Here is a 19,787-nt window from a genome sequence, read left to right as displayed (position 1 = left end):
TTTCGAACGGTATTAACCGTTGCTTACACTGTGGTTCAACTACAAAGTTTTACAACCTACGACATACTCGCGAATAAAGACAATGACCTATGAAGTACGGAATTTCTTTCTTTAATTCCAGACAATGATCACAAACAAATAGTTATCACACTATCAATTCCTGTCTGGAAAGATTATCTGCCATTCTGGCAGGAAAACAATGAACCATGTAGAAACACATCTGATTACAATAGAGGATGTCCTAATTTGAGTAACACCAAGTGGCACTGTCATAAGACATTAAAAAAAATCACCTTGACATCGTCGAACGGGAATACTCTCATGTTATATCATTATTTTATAATTTGTTTTCCTGAGAGAAATGAAGATGGTCATTATGGGCCGAAATCAATAGTCACGGCACTCTGTGATAATCGACTGGAATTAAAGTCAGACTAGGAGCGAGGAGGAAATAAGAGGCCACTCTCATGTATGCTTATAGGATTGGCAAGATGTGTCGGTATAAGCGTGGCAGTATACTAGGATTGGAAATTAGATGGGAGACGGCCAGATTTTTGGAGTCGAGTTTGCAGATAGTGTACATTATGGATAGACGTAGACTTAACGCTAGATTTAAATCCGCTGCATCCGCTTCACGAGGCATAGGCGCTACACCGATGTCATAGATGCAAGAGAAATCATAACTGCTAACGGGCTAACAACCAGGCAACTGTGCAGTGCCCAGGCACTTCTCACACAATGACTGGCAGTTGTGTGATAAGCCGGCGGTAAGTGTACGCCGCCTGTTAACCATCGGCACTGCCGGGCTTACATGCTTATCTCGACACAGCTGCGCCGTCACAAGGCCACTGACGAAGCACGCGCTCTCTCTCTCTCTCTCTCTCTCTGCTCCTGGGCGGAACCAACAGCGATTTTTGCAGTGTAACCACGAAGCACAGGGGTCCAGTACGTTCGAAGTGCAAATTGTTTCTGAAGGGTACCGTAAATGACATTATAAAAGAAGGGACACAGGAAGCAGAAACAAAATACGAAGTTTTCAAAAGCAACAGATACTTGGGCTGCGTCTCTAATGACATGTCCTCGACGGGGTGTTGAACCCTGAGGTTCTATCCTTAAATCATACCCAGAAACCTTAGCTGGAGTCCTATTTACGTAAGGCTCAGCGTGCAAATGAAAGTGAGGCTGTTTGTTTGTTGTGGTCTTCAGTCCGGGAACTAGTTTGATACAGCTCTCCACGATAGTATACACACGGAAGCCTCTTCATCACCGCATAACTACTTCAAACCTACTTACCACAAACGTGCTTACCTTTGCAACTTTTAACCATCCACTTCCCTCCAATGTTAAATTTACGATCTCTTGCCTGCTCAAATTGCATCCGATCAACCGATTTCTTCCCTTAATCTGTTCGTGCCAAAAACTTCTCTTTTTCCACAATTCGATTCAGTATTTCTTCATTCTATTCTCTTCTTGTCTGAACTGCTTATCGCCCACCTGTCAGTTCTGTGCACGGCTACACCCGAGACAAATACGTTCAGGAAAGACTTCTTAAAACTTAAAATTTATATTCGATGTTAACACAGTTCTCTTTTTCAGAAACATATTTCTTGCTACGGCCAGTCAGCATTTCATATCCTCCCTACTTCAGCCATTCCCAGTTACGTACATAACTTACGAAAATTAAGCTTTGGTGCTTAAACTAGGAAACCAAAAGCACTCGGGCAATCGTTTAGCAATATTTAAAGTTAGATAACAAGTAGCTGAAAAACTGATCGCCGCGCGGGATTAGCCGAGCAGTCTAAGGCGCTGCAGTCATGGACTGTGCGGCTGGTCCCGGCGGAGGTTCAAGTCCTCCCTCGGGCATGAGTGTGTGTGTTTGTCCTTAGGATAATTTAGGTTAAGTAGTGTGTAAGCTTAGGGACTGATGACCTTAGCAGTTAAGTCCCATAAGATTTCACACACGTTTGAACATTTTGAAAAACTGATCCAGAGGTGCACAAGGTAATGTTTAGTTTCATATATTTTTAATTACCAAAAACTTCGTTGCGTCCGGCTGGCCAGGTGACTTCCGTCAATGAACCCGACTATCAAAATTTTAGGTTTAGGGCTTAATCCAGAACTATAGAGAGTTCTTTTTCACTTATTTCAATTTGAAGTGAAAGTTAACCACAAGAAACATAAGAACCAAATGAAAGTAAACTTTCTAGAAGGCTTCCGGTTTACCTCTGTTCTTTTCCAAGAGTTGTTGATTACTCATATCTCCTAGCCAATTTGTCATTTTTATTATTGCCGCCTTCTTATTAGGCCCCTGTCTTGTCTGTCTGTTTGCCTATTCGGCACAAATCTAGCAACTGGTTTTAAAGGAACTTCTCGACGAGCTAGATACTTGAAACTTTGAACTTTCAACATATCGCAGAAGTGGATGACACTACAGTATTAACTCGCTTTCTAGTCTGGTGTGTGGTGGAGGTTACTTTGTGTATCACTTTCCTGTTCCAGTGGCGAACGGTTCGCAGGAAGAACGATTGCTGGTATGCTTCCGTGTGAGCTCGAATCTCTCTCATTTTTACCTTCATGGGTTTTGCGCGATATATTCCTAGGAAGACCCTATAAAGTGGTAGAGTCAGGTGAAGAAAAACTGAAATAAACCTGAAATTTACCACATGTTTCCGTTGTAATCTCATCAAAATGTTTGAAATCGGTTGAAAAATTTCACACACACGAGACTAAAAAGCAGAAAATTATTTAAATAAAAACCAGTTTTCATTAAACGACGTTTTTAAGTCATGCGAAAAAATATAAATTAATTTCTCCTAGGCACAGTCCTATGAATATGTGATTGTGATTTTCTAACAGGTATGAAAATACTTAAAATATTTAAAAAATACTTAAGATATTTAAAATGAAAACGTGGGGCGCATGCATTACATAACTGATGCCGACTTGCTTACCTCCTTAATATTATTTACTCCATGCATTCCCCGTTTTTCGATTTAAATCTTACAAGTATTTACATAGCTATTAAAAATTCACAATCATAAATTTTTAGACTGTCTGTATCTGCATGAGGCTGAGAGAAATTATTTCAATAAGTAATTTCAATAAGTAATGCAACACGTTTTTTTCTGAAAGAAGGTTAGGTTTATCCAGGATTCCAATAGTCATCTTATTCCCCACTCTTTTGGCTACAAAATTCTATTTCTCGGCGTCATCTCCGTTCAATTCGACGGGCTTACGCCACATTACTGGGAGGGCACGTTGCGCTCATGGTACCACTCTACTGGTCGACATCGAAGACAGCGTCTTGCATAATTAATAACCTCCTCGTCATTCACGTACTGCTTCCCGAAGAGTGCATCCTTCATTGGGTTCAAAATGGTTCAAATGGCTCTGAGCACTATGGGACTTAACATCTGAGGTCATCAGTCCCCTAGACTTAGAACTACTTAAACCTAACCAAGCTAAGGACATCACACACATCCATGCCCGAGGCAGGATTCGAACCTGCGACCGTAGCAGCAGCGCGGTTCCGGACTGAAGCGCCTAGAACCGCTCGGCCACATCGGCCGGCTTCTTCGTTGGGCCAAACAGATGAAAATCAGAAGGCGCGAGATCCGGGCTGTAGGGTGGATGAGAAAGAACAGTCCAAGAAAGTTTTGTGAGCTCCTCTCGTGTGATCAAACTTGTGCGAGGCCTTGCATTCTCATGGAGAAGGAGAACTTCTTTCGCATTTTTTTGGTGACGAACGTATTGAAATAGTTTCTTCAATTTCCTTAGAGTAGCACAGTGCACTTCTGATTGCTGCACCGTAAGGGAGGACATCAAACAGAATAACCCGTTCAAAGTGCCAGAAGACCATCGCCATAACTTTACCGCCTGCGGTTTTGAACTTTTTTCTTCGAAGGAGAGGTGATGTTGAACCACTCTATTGATTGCCATTTTGTTTCTGGTTCCAAGTGATGCACCCGTGTTGCATCGCCGGTGACGATGTTCTCCAAAAAATTTTCACGGTCATTCTCGTAACGTACAAGCAATTCCCCACAGAAGTGCTTCGTCATTCTTTATGTTCATCTGTTGGGAGGCTAGGAACCCAGCGGGCTCACGCCTCTGAGTACCCCAACTGGTGGACGAGTGTGTCACCATGCCAACAAAGACGTCCAGTGGAGTAGCGAGGTGTTTGACTGTGATACGCCAATCATCTCGAATGAGAGGGTCTGCACGTTCCAACATTACAGGAGTGGCAGCTGTATGCACCCGTCCAGCATTTGGGACTCGGACAGGTTTGCGCGACCTTGTTACGATGATGACAGACGCCTCACCCTTCAACTCACCGTGCTTTTGTTCACTGCCAGGTCTCTGTAGACATCCTGCAAGCGCCTATCAATATCCGCGATGCTCTGGCTTTTCACTAAAAGAAATTCAGTGGTAGCTCTCTGCTTGGGACGTACCTCCGTTACATATGCCATTTTGAAGGCTATGTATAGCGGCGCCATCCATCGGAACTTCATTAAACTATACGGACTGAAGTGGGAATGTTCCACGAAGTCTCATAAGAAACATCGCCTTTTTTTGTAACAGTAATTGGCCTAGTAAAATGTGTTGTATCACTTATTGAACGCCCCTCGTATTCTTTAGTCCGCTTTAATAATGCAGTATATTAATAACTGATTTTTATTCAAACAATTATTTAGTATAGTCGAAGGTGTACTAAAATACACAAAAACTAATGAGACCATGTTGTCCTGTGAATGTCACGCAAATAGTCGTCTGATACAACAATATTTTTATGTGGGTTACTGAAACTTACAGGGACGATGTACATTACATGTTAGCACTTTATAATCAGCGAAAATTGCATTTCTGGCTAACAAGCTGTACGATAATGTCAGCTGTTCGCAGACAATATACAGCTACAAGAACGAAAATACGTGCTAATACGGTACATACACTCAAGCGCCAAAGAAGCTGCCATAGGAACGCGTATTCAAATACAGAGATATGTAAACAGGCAAATTCGGCACTGCGGTCGGCAACGCTTATATAAGACAACAAGTGTAAGGCGCAGTTGTTAGATCGGGTACTGCTGCAACAATGGCAGATTATCAAGATTTAAGTGGGTTTCAACGTGGTGTTATAGTCGGCGACCGAGCGATGGGACACAGCATCTCCGAGGTAGCTATGAACTGGAGATTTTCCCGTACGACCATTTCAGTGTACCGTGAATATCAGGAAACCGGTAAAACATCGACTATCCTGCAAGAATGGGACCAACGACGACTGAAGAGAATCGTTCAACATGACAGAAGCGCAACCCTTCCTCAAATTGCTGCAGATTTCAGTGCTGGGCTATCAACAAATGTCAGGGTGCGAAGCACTCAATGAAACAATATCGATACGGTCTTTCGGAGCCGAAAGCTCACTCATGTAATATTTTAATATTTTGAGTGCCAACGTAGTTGCCGCTGCCAACCGACCGCGTGGTGAAGAGATGCCAGGGCTTTATTTCAGTTAAGTAGTTTTAATTCGACATGGTACCACGGTACCATACGCGACTGAAACAGAAAAGGGAGATAATGACAGTGGCACGTAAAGTGCCCTCCGCCACACACCGTTGGGTGGCTTGCGGAGTATAAATGTAGATGTAGATGTAGATGTTCTATAGGTTTTAATTTTAATGTTGACTGTGCCTTGCCGCGCGGGATTAGCCAAGCGGTCTAAGGCGTTGCATTCATGGACTGTGCGGCTGGTCCCGGCGGTGGTTCGAGTCCTCCCTCGGGCACGGGTGTATGTGTTTGTCCTTAGGATAATTTAGGTTAAGTAGTGTGTAAGCTTAGGGACTGATGACCTTAGCAGTTAAGTCCCATAAGATTTCACACACATTTGAACATTTTTTTGACTGTGCCTGACTCTAGCATGTTTAGAAATTTTATGCTTCTGAAGAAGGCTAGATTAATTTAGCCGAAACCTGGTAAAGTCCAGAAAATTTGCGCAGCTGAGGCTGATTCTTAAAAATATTAGTCTATCACAGTTGCTGAGAGAGCTGCAATATGCTAAAAATTCTTATACCTCGCTCGTGTACCCCTGATGACTGCACGACACAAAGCTTTACGCCTCACCTGGGCCCATCAGCATCGACATTGCACAGTTGATGACTGGAAACATGCTGCCTGGTCGGACGAGTCTCGTCTCAAATTGTATCGAGAGGATGGACGTGTACGGGTATGGGGACAACCTCATGAATCCATGGAGCCTGCATGTCAGCATGGGACTATTCAAGCTGGTGGAGGCTCTGTAATGGTGTGGGGCGTGTGCAGTTGGATTGATATGGGACCCCTGATACGCATAGATACGAATCTGGCAGGTGACACACACGTAAGCATCCTGTCTGATCACCTGCATCCACGGTGTGGCCAAGCGGTTCTAGGCGCTTCAGTCTGGAACCGCGCGACCTCTACGGTCGCAGGTTCGAATCCTGCTTCGGGCATGGATGCGTGTGATGTCCTTAGGTTAGTTAGGTTTAAGTAGTTCTAAGTTCTAGGGGACTGATGACCTCAGATGTTAAGTCCCATAGTGCTCAGAACCATTTGAACCACCTGCATCCATTCATGTCAATTGTGCATTCCGTCGGATTTGGACAATTCCAGTAGGACAATGCGACACCCCACACGTCCTGAATTGGTACAAAGTGGCTCCAGGAATACTGTTCTGAGTTTAAACACTTCCGCTGGCTACCAAACTCCCCCAGACATGAACATTATTGAGCATATCTAGGATGCCTTTCAACGTGCTGTTCAGAAGAGATCTCCACCCCCTCGTACTCTTACGGATTTATGGACAGCCCTGCAGGATTCCATAGTGTCAGTTCCCTCCAGCACTACTTCAGACATAAGTCGAGTTCACGCCACATCGTGCTCGCGGGTGCCCTACACGATATTAGGCAGGTTTACCAGTTTCTTTGGCTCTTCGGTATATTTTGTTAAATATGAACTGCGAATATAATAACGAATATCCAGAAACCGTACATATTATCTTGAAAATTACTGCCTCGAATTCGACAGAAAATATAATCAACGCACTGATGGTGATAAATCTTCACCGAAAAATGCGTGGGTGGAAAAGAAGAAAATCGTATCTGGTCATGGCGGTAACTAATGCGTATTTATGTGAAAGTAAACACGAACAAAAGTTCTAAACTCAAAATGGATAACAGAAGCTTCCTGCGCAGCCAGAAATGACTACCACAGTTTCTGTGACGGGCTTTCCGCGACACCTGTTTTTGCGCAGCCGAGCGCCAGTGACGAAGTGTTTTCGCTCTGGCAGCTGAGCCGGCTTGTAGTCACGTGCCCGATAAACCGCTGGCTGACGGAGCATGCAGCGCGGCAAATATAAGCGTCCGCGGCGCGGCTCGCTAGTCAGTTCTCAGTCATCCGCTACTTGGTACAGAGACCTACAGGCAGCACCATGAAGCTCGAGAGCATTGTACCTAACTTCAAGGCGCCATCCACGCAGGGTCCACTGGACTTCTACAAGTGGAAAGGCAACTCGTAAGTCTGATACTATTACTAACCACATTTTTCGTTTTTGGAGTCATCAGTCTTGCCACTAGTTTGATGCAGTTTGACATGCATCTCTTGTGCCAGTCTCTTCGCCTGAGAGAGACAGTTACACCAAATATCCTCACTTATTTGTTGTAAATGTTCCAACCTCTATATTCCCCTGCTGTTTTTGTCCTACATGGCTCCTTCTACTTTCATAGCAGTTATTTCCTGATGTCCTAACACATGTCCTACCATCCTGTCCCTTCTGATTGTCAGACAACGGATGATATAGACGGCGCATGACGTCATCATATTGAAACCAACGATTCGATCAGCTGACTAGCGGCAGCATCCGTTTGCAGACGACTTCCGGAATACTGATCCATTTATCTTTGAACTGTAGTATTTTCAGTAAAGATTTCTTTATTAAAATGGTGAAATCTAGTGCGGAATTTGGTTGCATCGAGAGACATGACGTGAAAGTAAGTAATATATCGTTCCACAGGTAGAGCTGTTTCGAAAATACAAGAAAAAGTTGCGAACTCATTTCTCGAGATTAAGTTAGTGAATTTACCGGCTGAAGATAAGAAATGATATCGTTACCAAGAGGATGTGAATGACCTTCTATTTGAGATTTTTCAATTGTGACTAAATATGAACTGAATGATAATGGTCAATACATAACTGTCTCGTAAAAATACATAGGTTCTCTGACGTAAATCTTGATGAACTGCGAAGGCTAAGAGACAACAAAACGTTAATACATAATTCACTACGCGTGTTTTCTCTACAACCAACGTTTTCTAATATTCTATAATCCTGACAATGTTGCTTCGGTACCTTCACTGGAATGAGCAAAGTCACAAAACATAAACGCTTATTTAGTGTAAAAAGCAGACATTATCGATAGAAATGTACCTCGTGTTTCATAAACGCATGATTAAACATTTCACAATTAGTGCTGGGGAACTACCAGAAAATTAAGTGTTTCCCGCGAAACTGATATTTCGTTTTCTGCTTATGTGGAAGCGGTGAACTAAATGCCTCACAGTGGAAGGAAAACAAGAATTCAGTCAAGAAAAGTAATTATGTCCTCTGTAAGAAGAAAGAACTGTCAGTATAATGTTCCAAACAGTCCGCTACTCCTTCAGGTGGCGAAATGTAACAAAGGTTACCGTCGCATTAGTGTTGGGAATTTCGCAGAATTTGGGTTAACTGTACAGCTAGTATCTAATACTATTAAAAGATGTCGTTCAGTTCTTAAAATCAATGCTTGATTTCACTTACAAATGAGAAAAACTGTAAATGTCGGCTCTACTTCGCTTTGTGCGTAATGACAGAAATTCGGCTTTTGTCTTCTGTCATAGTAAATACGCTGTCAGAAACTCTTGTCTCAATTCAAAGCGTGTGTTTTATATTAGCAGACCACTTTTCCTATGCTTCTGTGCTTCTTGCTTACCCATTAAGCATTACTTTGCTTTGGACGTCGCATAATTCCTTTACTTCATCTACTGCGTGGTCCCCAACGTTACTTCCGTCGCTAATCTCGTTTCTGCTAACCCTCAATACTATAGTCTTTTATTCTTTTCACTACCAGCCTTCTGCGCTCAATAGACTGATCTTTACGATCAACAGACACTGTAATTCTACCTCAACCTATATTTTATTTCATTCATTGGTTCTCCGATATAATGGTTGTACAGTAGAGAAGAAAGGTTGCATTTCTTACTTACGTCCTTTTTATCCGAGCAATTATCTCTTGTTTTTCCTTTCTCATTGTTCCATCTTGGTTCCCGCACATGTTGTATGTGACTTCGACAAGTATATGCCTATTTTTCTGAGGGCTCTGAACACATTATCCAGCTTTAATTTGATTCAGTATCTAAATTATAAGGCCAAAAGTAGAGGATTTCAGCTACTTCTTTTTGTAATAATATTAATGTTAATTCCTTCACACTTGACGGTTGAACCCCTGCCGTAAAAAAAAAAGGCTGTACGCATTAGAGCGCATTTTCTTTCTTTCACGTCACACTTTTTATCAACTAACATTACAATGATTTTAATAAAGTCTGTTGTTCCCCTTTTCACGTATCTGATAGTTTAAAAAAGAATTATTAGCGGAATTAAGTAACATCCGTTTACATTAGAGACACGCAAGTAGCCGAAGTGGCGTCAACTCGAAAGACTTGCACCAGGCGAACGGTCTACCCAACGGGAGGCCCTAGCCACACGGCATTTCCATTTCCATTGGTGCTGCGCCCACATTGCTGTGAGCCTTAATTTTAATAAGTCAATCACACAAATTCTGGGTGCTTTTAGCTTTTGTGGGGTAAATTGAGGAGCAGCTTGACTGAGAAGTAGCAGTACCGGTCACGAAAACTGACATCGGACGGGAGAGCAGTGTGGTGACCACATGACCCTCCTTACCCGCATCCAGTGACGCCTATCGTCTGAGGACGACATAGCGGTCGGTCGGTACAGCTGCGTCTTCCGGGGCCTGTTCGGATGGAGTTAGTCAGAGAAATTAACACCAGCAATACAGAAGGAGAGAAACTGGCGTGCCGGCCGCGGTGGTCTAGCGGTTCTAGGCGCCCAGTCCGGAACCGCGCGACTGCTACGGTCGCAGGTTCGAATCCTGCCTCGGGCATGGATTTGTGTGATGTCCTTAGGTTAGTTAGGTTTAAGTAGTTCTAAGTTCTAGGGGACTTATGACCACAGCTGTTAAGTCCCATAGTGCTGAGAGCCATCTGAACCATTTTTTTGAAACTGGCGTTGTGCTGCGAAGTGTTAATTAGATATTATATCCCAATGGGAAATAAAGGATTTTTGTCTCCTACTTATAAGTTCTAATTAACACCCAGTACAAATAGCCCACTGATAAATGCGTGATGTTGTTCACAGCAAACATGATATGAAAATTATCACTTTTGCGGTTCACTGACCAGAGGCTAAAAAGAAAAGAAAATCGATAAAAGCTTAACAGAAACCCCATGAAATTGTATAACAGCTTCCTTGAATTCAATAAGATCACATGAAACGTTATCTGGACTAGATGGTGCAGTGATAAAAAAAAACTAGATGGTGCAGTGATAAAAAAAACTGAATTGGTATTTGGTACCAAGCAACGTCAGGTCAACCTCAAACAAGTTTCACAGTCGCTCTGTAATCCCTCCACAAGTACTTTGCTATAACCACATTTTTCACCCAGTTGAATTTCTCTATCTAACGAGCTGTAGTTGGACAAACTGTTATACATCACCAGTCCCTTTCCTTAATTAAATAGCTCTTGCAACACAGACTATGTATGAGGGACAGTCAAATGAAAACTGAACACCCTCCAGAACGGGACAATGGGATGGTTCCATTCACAAGTAGTCATCAGACACGTCATGACATTTATCCCCACGGGAGACAAGAACGCAGTCGTCCGCTGGCGGATCCACAACTGCACCCACTCTTGCATTTCCTCATCTGACTGAAACCATCGCCCACGCATATATTTCTTTAGGTCACCAAAGACGTCCGCAGCTCGTGGTCGTGCGGTAGCGTGACTAGATGGTGCAGTGATAAAAAAAACTGAATTGGTATTTGGTACCAAGCAACGTCAGGTCAACCTCAAACAAGTTTCACAGTCGCTCTGTAATCCCTCCACAAGTACTTTGCTATAACCACATTTTTCACCCAGTTGAATTTCTCTATCTAACGAGCTGTAGTTGGACAAACTGTTATACATCACCAGTCCCTTTCCTTAATTAAATAGCTCTTGCAACACAGACTATGTATGAGGGACAGTCAAATGAAAACTGAACACCCTCCAGAACGGGACAATGGGATGGTTCCATTCACAAGTAGTCATCAGACACGTCATGACATTTATCCCCACGGGAGACAAGAACGCAGTCGTCCGCTGGCGGATCCACAACTGCACCCACTCTTGCATTTCCTCATCTGACTGAAACCATCGCCCACGCATATATTTCTTTAGGTCACCAAAGACGTCCGCAGCTCGTGGTCGTGCGGTAGCGTTCTCGCTTCCCACGCCCGGGTTCCCGGGTTCGATTCCCGGCGGGGTCAGGGATTTTCTCTGCCTCGTGATGACTGGGTGTTGTGTGCTGTCCTTAGGTTAGTTAGGTTTAAGTAGTTCTAGGGGACTCATGACCATAGATGTTAAGTGCCATAGTGCTCAGAGCCATTTGAACCATTTGAATCACCAAATACGGGAAAATCACACAGTGAAAGATTCTGGCTGCACGGAGGATGTTGCAGTGTTTTCGAACCAAATCGCTGGAGTAGCCTTCATCTGATGGGCAGTGTGGGATAAATATTTTAATACATGTGATAGTTAATTTGGAATGGAACCATTCCATTGCCTCGCAGTATTGGGTGTTCGGTTTTCGTTTGACTGCCGCTTATAAATAGATGTGCTCTCAGGTTTCCTTTCTTAATTGATTAATACGGTATTCTATTAGGTGTTCATTTAGTTGCTGTTTCCATGTTTATTCACAATATTTTGACAACGGATCCAATCGTCCTCTATGTGCTGTCAGTTTTGTTGTTATGTGTACTCACGGCCTGGACTGACTGGAGTCTAATAAGCGAGTATACACAACCACAAAGCTTGTACCCTCCTCATTATATTTGTTTCTGTCTGAAATTTAGCCCAAAGTTACCTACCACTCTATAAAAGTCTCCGTATTACCAAAGTTAAGTATCCACCACCTGTTATTCCACTTAAACTCGTATGTTAAACTGTGACTAAACAGAACCTAATATGAACTGAACTGTAACTAATCTGAAAGCAACTGAAGTAAAACAGTTATCTGGCTGTAACCAAAATTTCCACTTACCTCGCGTCTTGAAAATATTGTTCCAGATTTCTCGAAAGGACAACAGCAAACAGCAAGCAGGCAGCGGCTAAGCTAGAATTCTATTTCCAAATACATACTCAAACTGTTGCAAGTGGTAATGCGTAATGATAAACAGTGGGGTGGACAGAATAACTGTTCCTATGAAATGATATTCCAAGACAACGATTTTAGAATGAAATATATATATATTCAAAAAGACAGAGTAAAACTTCATGTGATGTTCACACATAATGGTCTGAGCAACAGAATGCTTAACAAAGTGAACAATGATTTGAAAAAAGGTACAAAGTTAACAGAGAATTTCTGTAAAAATGAAACAACTTAATCAATTAATATGTTAATCTCAGATTTAGGGAAGTAGGGTGGTCATTCTCTGAGCTCCGAGCAAATTAACTGTCTGACAGTAATCATTTCGAGCTATTCAATGCTGCAGTCTTACCTCAAACTTCTTCTCTTAAAAATAATTACATTATTCAGAATATATATTCTTTTTACCTTTCAATGTGTACATCATATTCATCTTTACTGTCCTTTCTTCATCTAACAGATATAATCACAAGTCCACACAGCACCACTAAATACGTCCATCACCTACCGCACTTCAACTGACAATGTATCAGACAGTGGAGAAGCAAAGACTGTTCCACGACAAGAACAAAGATGGTTTAACAGTAACATAACTTGCTCTCTCTCTCTGACTTGCATATCGATGAGATACAGAACTCAAAATGACATGATCACCTTACAAGCTGCAGAACCTGAAGAAGATGACTGGGTCAGTCGTTGAGATATTGTGCATAAAAATGGAACCTACAACTCTGCTGAACACCTGAAAGCAAAAGACAATCTTCTACAATTTAGATGATTTAAAGAAATACAGCGCTCATCTATAATTCGTATCTTTATTTTCTCAGGTGGTGTGTTCTGTTCTCACATCCGGCAGACTTCACGCCAGTGTGTACCACAGAGCTGGGCCGCATCGCCGTCCACAACCCGGAGTTCCAGAAGCGAGGAGTCAAGCTGCTGGCGCTCTCCTGTGACAAGCTCAAGGACCACGTCGACTGGGTCAACGTGAGTGTTCCACACTACTGGCTAACTCTGACTGAATTGAGAGCGGGATGAGATCCATAATACCTCCATATCACACTAGAGCTCATGACTACTACCCCATGTTGTCCACAGGACATCAAGTCGTACTGCAAGGACATTCCCGGCGACTTCCCGTACCCCATCGTGTCCGACGAGACGCGCGAGCTGGCCGTCAAGCTGGACATGATCGACGAGCGCGACAAGGACAACGTGGAGAAGGCGATGACGGTGCGGGCCATGTACGTCATCGGGCCGGACAACCGGCTGCGCCTCTCCATGGTGTACCCCGCGTCCTGCGGCCGCAACGTCGAGTGAGTACCGCTGCCACACCCCCACTGCCCCCTCCCCCCCGCACACACACTGCACGTAAACTGTAGACTGTACACTGCACTCTGTACATGGTTGATGACACTTGTGTCTGCTGGCGTTGCAGTGAGCTGCTGCGCGTGATCGACTCCCTGCAGCTGACGGACCGTCTGAAGGTGGTGGCCACTCCCGCCAACTGGACGCCCGGCACCAAGGTGATGATCCTGCCGCACGTGCCCGACCAAGACCTGCCCAAACTCTTCCCTGGTGGAGTCGAGCGCGTCTCCATGCCCTCCGGCAACAACTACGTGCGCACCACCACTGACTACTGAGACAACCCAGTTCTACAAGTCGTAATATTAATGTTGTTGATGTACCAAATGTATTTGTTTTAAAAATACATCTTTAATAAAAGTACTACAAATAGTTTTTCTTTTTAATTGTTTTTCTTTATTTTTGTGTTGGTTACCCTTGATTAATTACTTATAAACTCACAAGGGAGGCATTATACCCAGTGGTCACCGATTATGCTCATTGTTAGTGCAACTGTTGGGGATATATACATCTAATAAATACTGCTCTAGTACAATTCGGCTCGCAACCATTTTCGGTAGATCATTGCTGAAAGTGTCGTAAGCTTATAGAGTAGTATCTGTGAGCGCCAGGCGTCAACAATCGCCATTAACCCTTTCCTGCCCCATGTGACTTAAAAATCATGTCACTTTCTAGGGTCATAAGACAGTTCAGAGTTGAATTCATGCTCTGGCACCCTGTCTAGATGTCTGTGTACCACTTCTGTAGCACTGCGAACTCATGGGTGTGATAGCTCAGTCTCACTGCTCTCGTTGTTGTTGTTGTGGTCTTCAGTCCTGAGACTGGTTTGATGCAGCTCTCCATGCTACTCTATCCTGTGCAAGCTTCTTCATCTCCCAGTACCTACTGCAGCCTACATCCTTCTGAATCTGCTTAGTGTACTCATCTCTTGGTCTCCCACTACGATTTTTACCCTCCACGCTGCCCTCCAGTACTAAATTGGTGATCCCTTGATGCCTCAGAATATGCCCTACCAACCGATTCCTTATTCTAGTCAAGTTGTGCCACAAATTTCTCTTCTCCCTAATTCTATTCAATACCTCCTCATTAGTTATGTGATCTACCCATCTAATCTTCAGCATTCTCCTGTAGCACCACATTTCGAAAGCTTCTATTCTCTTCTTGTCTAAACTATTTATCGTCCACGTTTCACTTCCATACAGGGCTACACTCCATACAAATACTTTCAGAAACGACTTCCTGACACTTAAATCTATACTCGATGTCAACAAATTATCTTCTTCAGAAACGCTTTCCTTGCCATTGCCAGTCTACATTTTATATCCTCTCTACTTCGACCATCATCAGTTATTTTGATCCCCAAATAGCAAAACTCCTTTACTACTTTAAGTGTCTCATTTCCTAATCTAATTCCCTCAGAATCACCCGACTTAATTCGACTACATTCCATTATCCTCGTTTTGCTTTTGTTGATGTTCATCTTATACCCTCCTTTCAAGACACTGTCCATTCCGTTCACTGGCCTCATGGGACAGAAAACATTGACAAACAGTTGCATCGTTGTGTTATTCATTTCGTCATAAGTATAGGCTCTGCTGACGTGAAAGGAAATGACTGTGAGGGTATTGACGTTTATAATCTTCCCTCCTATTGTTTTAGTTAATACAAAGTAATATTACTAATGAATTAAGTAAATAATCTGATCTGATATCCTGATGGGACTCAAAAGTCCCGCCGGCCGCTGGTGGCCGAGCGGTTCTGGCGCTACAGTCTGGAACCGCGCGACCGCTACGGTCGCAGGTTCGAATCCTGCCTCGGGCATTGATGTTTGTGTTGTCCTTAGGTTAGTTAGGTTTAAGTAGTTCTAAGTTCTAGGGGACTTATGGCCTCAGCAGTTGAGTCCCATAGTGCTCAGAACCATTTGAACCATCAAAAGTCCCACTTTTGTTTTTTACATAAATTAAAACAAATATATTAAAGAAATGTTCATATTACAAAGCACTATTCTGCTTTCTGTTGCTTTGATAACATTCTCATCAAATATTAAATCCTTTGGTACAATTTTTCATTCTTCGGGCAGAAAATGGGTAATGCAAGGGGCCACGGCAGCAGACTAGAAGTCTGCCTTTACAGCTTTCGAGTGTCTTCATATACATTTTTTTATCTCCCAACAAATACTTGTACCGATACAATAAATCATGTTTCTTTGGAAAGGAACAATAATGATAATCACAGTGGTAAATTCATGGCGTAGTATAATCGAGGCGTAATAAGGAATTTTGAAGGGATGATAAATTTATCGATATAAATTTATAGTTATCGCAGTGGCCATTACAAATATAGTTCTTCATCACTGGTAGGTTAAGAGGATTTGAGGTGGATTCTATCATAAAAGCATGGAAAATATAGCGCAGACTTGCTACGTTCTGCCATGCACATTTGATTTTTAGTGATGATAGCAGAAGTAGTTCTCATTAACATTTAACCCTTTAGGGTCTTAATTTTTGCTCTTTGATTTTGACAAATATCAGTTTTCTATTCCTCTTTATACGTTGTAAACTCCTTTCGTAGAAAGAAAACCAAGAAAATATATATTTCTTGAATTCTATTTAGTTTTCGCAAAAAGAGACTTCAGAGTTCCATCAGGTCATAGTGGTACAGTCATTAACATTTCTTCATGAGAAGTAGCTTCTATGACTAACAGTAAAATCCGTCCATGAGCTCCAAGATTTTGACTTCGAATACGATTTTAATGTGAAAACCCCTCTTTTCTTCTTCTATTCTGAAAAGAGTTACAAAATGTTTCTTGTTATCGCTGCTATCTTCAAATTTAATTCGTCCAGCTTCTGGAAAAGAAGTGGAAGTTTTCTGTTGATGTTTTTCGTTTACTTGGCCCGTAAATGATTTTGAATGCATAAAGAAAGTGTTTTGCTTCAGAATCGCTATTTTCCTCATTTGACGCATCAATATAAAACGGAAAATCGTCCTGATGTATCTCCCGTATCTACTTGTCTTTCAGCCTTCTAGCCACGGTCCAACATGCAAAAATATGAAGCTGTAGATCTGGCGTCACTTGGAAGTATCCAATTTTTTAGATGAAAACTTTCCAAAAATCTCCAATATTTTGTGGTTCTAAACAGTTACTAGCATAAATAGACTCAGAACGAAATGAGGAAAAAATGAAGATTTCATTTTCATGGTAAACATTCAAAATCAAACACAGAATGACCCGCTTCCAACTACACACAGCCGGCCGAAGTGGCCGCGCGGTTCTGGCGCTGCAGTCTGGAACCGCGAGACCGCTACGGTCGCAGGTTCGAATCCTGCCTCGGGCATGGATGTGTGTGATGTCCTTAGGTTAGTTAGGTTTAAGTAGTTCTAAGTTCTAGGGGACTAATGACCTCAGCAGTTGAGTCCCATAGTGCTCAGAGCCATTTGAACCATTTTGAACCAACTACACACAAACAAGTAGGTTCAAATGGTTCAGATGGGTCTAAGCACTATGGGACTTAACATCTGAGGTCATCAGTCCCCTAGACGTAGAACTACGTAAACTAACTAACCTAAGGACGTCACACACATCTATGCCCGAGGCAGGATTCGAACCTGCGACCGTAGCAGCAGCGTGGTTCTGGACTGAAGCACCTAGAACCACTCGAAACAAATAGCTGCTAAGGAGCCATAGATAATACGTCCATGAAATTTCTGCGATGTGTTAATAATGTAGCAAACTAAGAATAAGCGGGGCGCCGCAATCCCAGGTTATAGAAGAATACACCGCAACGCGGAGACAACAGTGTCACGATTCCTTACTGTACCCCGATTATACCTCGCCGGAAAGTATTACCTTGAATATTAGTGTTGTATGATGATTACAGATAAAGACCAATCTCGGAAATAGTCTATTGCTTTAGCCGGTTGCGCTCGCTGCCAGCGGATGATGCTGTAGTATACAGAGAAGTTGCAGCATTAGAAAATTGTAGCGAAATGCAGGAAGATCTGCAGCGGATAGGCACTTGGTGCAGGGAGTGGCAACTGTCCCTTAACATAGACAAATGTAATGTATTGCGAATACATAGAAAGAAGGATCCTTTATTGTATGATTATATGATAGCGGAACAAACACTGGTAGCAGTTACTTCTGTAAAATATCTGGGAGTATGCGTGCGGAACGATTTGAAGTGGAATGATCATATAAAATTAATTGTTGGTAAGGCGGGTACCAGGTTGAGATTCATTGGGAGAGTGCTTAGAAAATGTAGTCCAGCAACAAAGGAGGTGGCTTACAAAACACTCGTTCGACCTATACTTGAGTATTGCTCATCAGTGTGGGATCCGTACCAGATCGGGTTGACGGAGGAGATAGAGAAGATCCAAAGAAGAGCGGCGCGTTTCGTCACATGGTTATTTGGTAACCGTGATAGCGTTACGGAGATGTTTAATAAACTCAAGTGGCAGACTCTGCAAGAGAGGCGCTCTGCATCGCGGTGTAGCTTGCTCGCCAGGTTTCGAGAGGATGCGTTTCTGGATGAGGTATCGAGTATATTGCTTCCCCCTACTTATACCTCCCGAGGAGATCACGAATGTAAAATTAGAGAGATTAGAGCGCGCACGGAGGCTTTCAGACAGTCGTTCTTCCCGCGAACCATACGCGACTGGAACAGGAGAGGGAGGTAATGACAGTGGCACGTAAAGTGCCCTCCGCCACACACCGTTGGGTGGCTTGCGGAGTATGAATGTAGATGTAGATGTAGATGTAGATGTAGATGTATTCCACAGGCTAGTATAACTTTGGACCTCGAGTTATTGAAAACAAACGCTGGAGGAGCGCACGCTACTAGAGAAGCATGCACTACAGTCATGTGAAAGATGAGCAAAATGGGCGACCAGTGGGAAGGATTGTCCTATCTGAAATGTGCAGCGTATGGCGCCCGAATGTTGTGGCCAGATGTAATATATGGCGCGAGTGCAGAAACGATAACTGCGCAGTTCGTTACAGACATGTGTGAACTGGGATGGCAGCACATCACAAGTTAACGGATTTTCGACATCGATGAAAGTTGCGGCGGCGAGGGGGGGGGGGGGGGGAGGGGGGGCAGTTATGGGGGCTATAGCGGTCCCCCCCCCCCACAATGGAGTATCATATTACACTAGATAAAATGACTTCAGAAATCAGTGAATATATTACTCCAACAGATTCAATCTTTTTTTTATAATTATGTATTAATATAGGTTGCAATGTATTTCAAACACATTTGAACAAAATAATAAGAGCGGCAAGTAGCTTACTATCTAAACCAATAAACATCATTTGCAAAAAATGGGCGTCTTGTTATTTATTAATGCACATTTTTTACCCTCAATTCCAAAACAGTTACCAAAAACTACTTTAAGCAACACCAAATTTTACCAGTTTGTCGGTGGAGGGCCCCAACTCTCCTTTTGTTAAGCCATATTCCATTCCCCCAAACATCCTCACCCCCATTATCCTCCCCCCCCCCCCTTCCTTGACCGACTTCTAGAATCGCCCCTGGTCGATGACAATTGTTGCAATGTGATTCAGGCTTCTGAGATCAACAGTATCTAGGGTGGATTTTCAGTATTGCAGAGACTATGTTTCCACATGCATAAACTGGCGCACAGGACGACCACATGTGTCTGACGAACGGCCGTCCCCTCAGACTGGCAGTTTATTTTGAATGAGATTACTGCTTACTCGAGTCTGGGTCATGAGGAACTCGTTCTGTATGGGATGTATGGAGACAAATGCAATGCAAAGACTTAAGCAGCCGAAGATCGTCTATTGACCCTGTGCCTCCCAGTTGTTATTATTAAGCATATGGCAATTACACATCACTTTAGAAATACAAATAAAATATGTACATAATTTACAAATTTACAGATGTACAGGGTGTTAAAGATATAAGTGCAG

General features: G+C 42.9%; 1 protein-coding gene across 2 annotated transcripts in view; it reads left to right on the top strand.

Moving 5' to 3' along the window:
* Positions 1 to 14,241, top strand: part of LOC126263002 (peroxiredoxin-6-like) — a 236,014-nt gene extending 221,773 nt beyond the window's left edge. The window contains exons 1-4 of one of the 2 annotated variants that reach the window (XM_049959963.1): positions 7,409 to 7,544; positions 13,321 to 13,477; positions 13,589 to 13,806; positions 13,929 to 14,241. In XM_049959963.1, the coding sequence (XP_049815920.1) occupies positions 7,462 to 7,544; positions 13,321 to 13,477; positions 13,589 to 13,806; positions 13,929 to 14,133 (663 nt within the window). In that variant the 5' untranslated portion in view covers positions 7,409 to 7,461 and the 3' untranslated portion in view covers positions 14,134 to 14,241. Of the gene's footprint in view, positions 1 to 7,408; positions 7,545 to 13,320; positions 13,478 to 13,588; positions 13,807 to 13,928 lie in introns of those variants that run through there. The other variant, XM_049959964.1, reaches the window with a different exon arrangement.
* Positions 14,242 to 19,787: the final 5,546 nt, after the last annotated feature.

Source organism: Schistocerca nitens, chromosome 6 (assembly GCF_023898315.1).
Source record: "Schistocerca nitens isolate TAMUIC-IGC-003100 chromosome 6, iqSchNite1.1, whole genome shotgun sequence".
NCBI classification, from domain to species: Eukaryota; Metazoa; Arthropoda; class Insecta; order Orthoptera; family Acrididae; genus Schistocerca; species Schistocerca nitens.
This window is presented reverse-complemented; position numbering and strand designations above follow the sequence as displayed.